A 3635-nucleotide genomic window follows, 5' to 3' on the forward strand; every position below is an offset into this window, starting at 1 on the left:
CACACCCTATGTACACAGTCGCATATATCGATGTTGTAGTAATTTACTTGCAAACATGGGAGCAGCACTTACGCCACGTAGGGCTGGTGTTACAAGAAATACGCCAGATGGGCATGACAGTGAACACCCAAAAATGTACCTTTGGGGTGCAAGAGATGAATTATTTGGGGTTCAGAGTAGGGCAAGGTAAAAATACGCCCTTTAGCCAATAAAATAGATATAATAAGGAGATATCCACCCCCAAAGATGAAGCAACAGATGTAGGCTTTTTAAGGGCTAGTGAACCCCCACTTTGTGGTTGAAGATCAAAGGAAAAACCCAAGGCGGAGACGGGAGGAGTAAGGAACAGCTCCTGCATCCACCTAGGCATGATTTATAAAAGCGTGCCAAGGGCAATTGGCTAGACGGGCAACCAAAGCCGGCAGAAAAGACCCAGCCAGAAGGAAGCTGGGGGGACCAAAACGAGCATCCTGGCTTGCCCAAAGGGGTCAGAACAGCTGGACAATCTGGAGGAGGAGGAGGATTGGTGGCTCCCTCGGGAAGGGAGCATGAAGGGAAAGCTGGGCCAGTGAGGGCCCAAGGAATCGCTGGAGGACCTGGTGTGGACCAGAGCCAGTAACCACAGCGACTGGGACATCGGCAAATGCAACAAGAAGAGGACCTTGACCCAAACAACCAGCGGCAGGTACCGAACTTGGGGGGGTCAATGACACATCAAGGGAGGCGGAAGTCCGGGGAGAACCCAGCTCCGCGTAAGCCAAAGAGCAAAGAGGGGCTGCAGAGAGTGCTCAGCAATAGCTTCACCAGTGGCCAACAACTGCATCCCCAATGAACTGAGCGCCTGAGAGAGCCCAAACCTCAGCCCTGACAGACAACATCACAGTTGGCATTAGGCGGGGTATAGGGGAGGTGGAGCCCCAAGAAGAGGAAGTTGTGAGGACGGCCTAGGGAAAGGACCAGGGGGGCAGGACCAGACATCCCAGTTGGAAACTCCTTAGATGTGGCAGGCAAGACCCCTGGGGATCTAACCCGAGGCCACTCCCAATAGCCTGGCCATACAGCCCATGGAGCCATGGTGAGGTTCTTAAAGAGCCCAAACATGTGACACTTGGGAGAAAGGCACAGGAAGTTATAGATCATTTTAGTGCTCCAGTCTCAATTTGTTTTCAGGTTATTAATCTCAGTCTCACATAAGTATCTAGCTCTTGGCTGCAGATGGTCACCTACATCCAGGAGAGAAGGATTTAATGCAGAACACTTTTATCAGCATTTCTTGTCAGATGACTTGTGTATCCCCCACTCAATGTGTTATAGCTATTGTGAATCACATTATGAGACTTCTAAATTCTCAGTACAGTGTACTGGAAAATTTAGATGGCTCACTTAGGTTTGTGAATTCCACTCCTAGAGCTACGAGTCCTTTTTTCACCTGGTCTCTGTTGTGATGGAGCTAACTGAGGCAACATTCCCCCAGTGAAACTATACTCTGTGTAATCCTACCTTACTCCTGGCATTTTCTAAAAAAACCTCACTGGGCGCATCAGCATGAGACACTAAAAGGCAGTAGAGCAATTCTACTATGCATTAGCACATCATGGTAAAAGCCATGATGATGCGCTAATATGCAGTAGAATTAGTCTACTGTGCATCAGCATCACAAAAGATGTGCACCAGTGCTACTGAGCAGTAGCACCAATTACATTGCATTAAGTTAGTACCTATTAGTACAGGTACTAAAATTAACGTACCATAATTACAGCACCTTCATGCATGTGTAGACATGCCCACTAACTTATGTTATGGCTTTCTGCCTTTTCAATGGATGAACGGGCTCTATGTTGTCTTATATAATTCCAATACCTAATTGAATGATACCATATGTTGTTCTTTAATGAATGAATAAAGTTTTGGTCAGGGACTAAAAGTAATATATTGAATTGAAGGGGGGAAAAAAGTAAAAACAAAGAAAAACAACATACAAAAAGAAAAACATGATACAAACATATCCACTCATAAGCAGTTTATTAGCATGATTTCTGAAAAATTAAAATACAACTGTTTAATTCATGTTTATGGTATACATGTTTGTATACTGCTGTACACTATATAATGCATTAAATCTGTAAATAAATAATAGAGGCAGCTTGGATTAAACCAGGGCTATCCAACTAGTGGCCTGCAAGGGATTCATCTGTGGTCCCTGGGCTCCTCCTGGCTGCTGTTCCCCTCACAGCTGTGGCTGCTGCTGCAGCTGGGGTCTCCAGGTTCCCTTTCCCTTCTCTGGTTTTCAGTTCCTGCCCCTTCCCCAGGAAGTGAGACAGAGCAGGGCTGCAAGGCTCAGTGCAGCCTGAAGTCTCAGGGGAGCCTATGGCACAGTGTGACAGGGGAGCCCTGTGCCAAGCAGTTACTGGGGTAGAGCAGCCCAGCCATGTGGTGGTAGGAGAGTCTGCAGCCAGGTAGGTGAAGGTGGTTATAGTCCCTGCTGGTATGGCCCCTGCAGCATACAGGCCCCAGCTACTAAGAAGCCCTGGATTAAACTTACAAGATCAATGCTAACTATTCAGGGAAGTATGAAAACAGAAGCAGTATAATGTGTAAATGACTAACATTTACTGCTCATTTCTCCCTATGTTAGTTTTACTAACTGCTTTTGGAGTTCCTAGCATTTGAGATTAGCATACATGTATGTGATGGCATATCTGACCCTATGGTTGCATAGTATATTCACAATCTTACATTTACTTCTTACTTTTCAGGGCCTGATCCTGCAGTCCTTACTCAGCAGACGCCACAGAGAAATCATTAAAAGTTAGTTTCCTACTTACTAAACTACAAAAAATGATTCCTTTTCTGCCAAAAGACTATTGGAAGAATTACCACTACTTAGATTCATAATCAAATATATTCATAACAGCAAAACCTGTAATTAAATACAGAGCTAAGAGGTTGCCTGTATTCTATGTAAGCCCTAATTAGGTAAATGTTCAATATTGATTATATGATAAATCTCATTAAGATTTTACATGAGGCATTAAGAAGAGAAACAACCTGAAGAGAAACCATTTTACATACATACATCATGCAATATCCTTGTTAAGACGATGCTGTTTTTCTCACTTGTGTTAGAGTTAGGCTCCTTTTGATTTTACAACTTTTAAAACAGTATCCCATTTACTGTTCCTGTTTTCTAACTGCTGTTTCCTAAAATTTTGTTGAAATAAATCATTACTGTCTTCATCCTCAGCTTCTGATACTATTTCCATTTTTTGTAGGATCAACTTAATAAGGTCATGCTGCCTTTCCAAGAGTATTGATATATCTTTAAGCCTAAAAAAAGAAGGAAAGAAAATATGTACACACACATATGAGACCTCCCTCCACTATGGCCAAACCTGGGACCAGTGAACATGGTAAAACCAGTCTCAGAAGCAGTTTTCAGGATGGGAGGCAGTTCAGCAGCAGAGGTGCCTGGGGGTAGGGGTATGCAAGGATTGGAGAGCCCCTCTGGTCCTGCCGACCCCCCTTATTGCCTCAACCTCTTTCCTGTGGATCCCACTAGTCCCCTAATTCCCCAAATCCCCTTGTGAGCATCACTAGCCCCCCCATCCCCTCACAGACTCCATTAGCCCCCGACC

General features: G+C 44.5%; 1 protein-coding gene across 1 annotated transcript in view; it reads right to left on the bottom strand.

Annotated features, from left to right (window-relative positions):
• Positions 1-2005: 2005 nt before the first annotated feature.
• The window catches only part of TRPA1 (transient receptor potential cation channel subfamily A member 1), a 67661-nt gene continuing 66031 nt past the window's right edge, over positions 2006-3635 (bottom strand). Inside the window, exon 27 of the mRNA XM_019543795.1 lies at positions 2006-3327. Coding sequence (XP_019399340.1) covers positions 3129-3327 — 199 coding nt within the window. The 3' untranslated portion in view covers positions 2006-3128. The remainder of the gene's footprint in view (positions 3328-3635) is intronic.

The sequence above is a fragment of the Crocodylus porosus genome, unplaced genomic scaffold (genome assembly GCF_001723895.1).
Source record: "Crocodylus porosus isolate Cpor-Errol unplaced genomic scaffold, CroPor_comp1, whole genome shotgun sequence".
Lineage (NCBI taxonomy): Eukaryota > Metazoa > Chordata > Crocodylia > Crocodylidae > Crocodylus > Crocodylus porosus.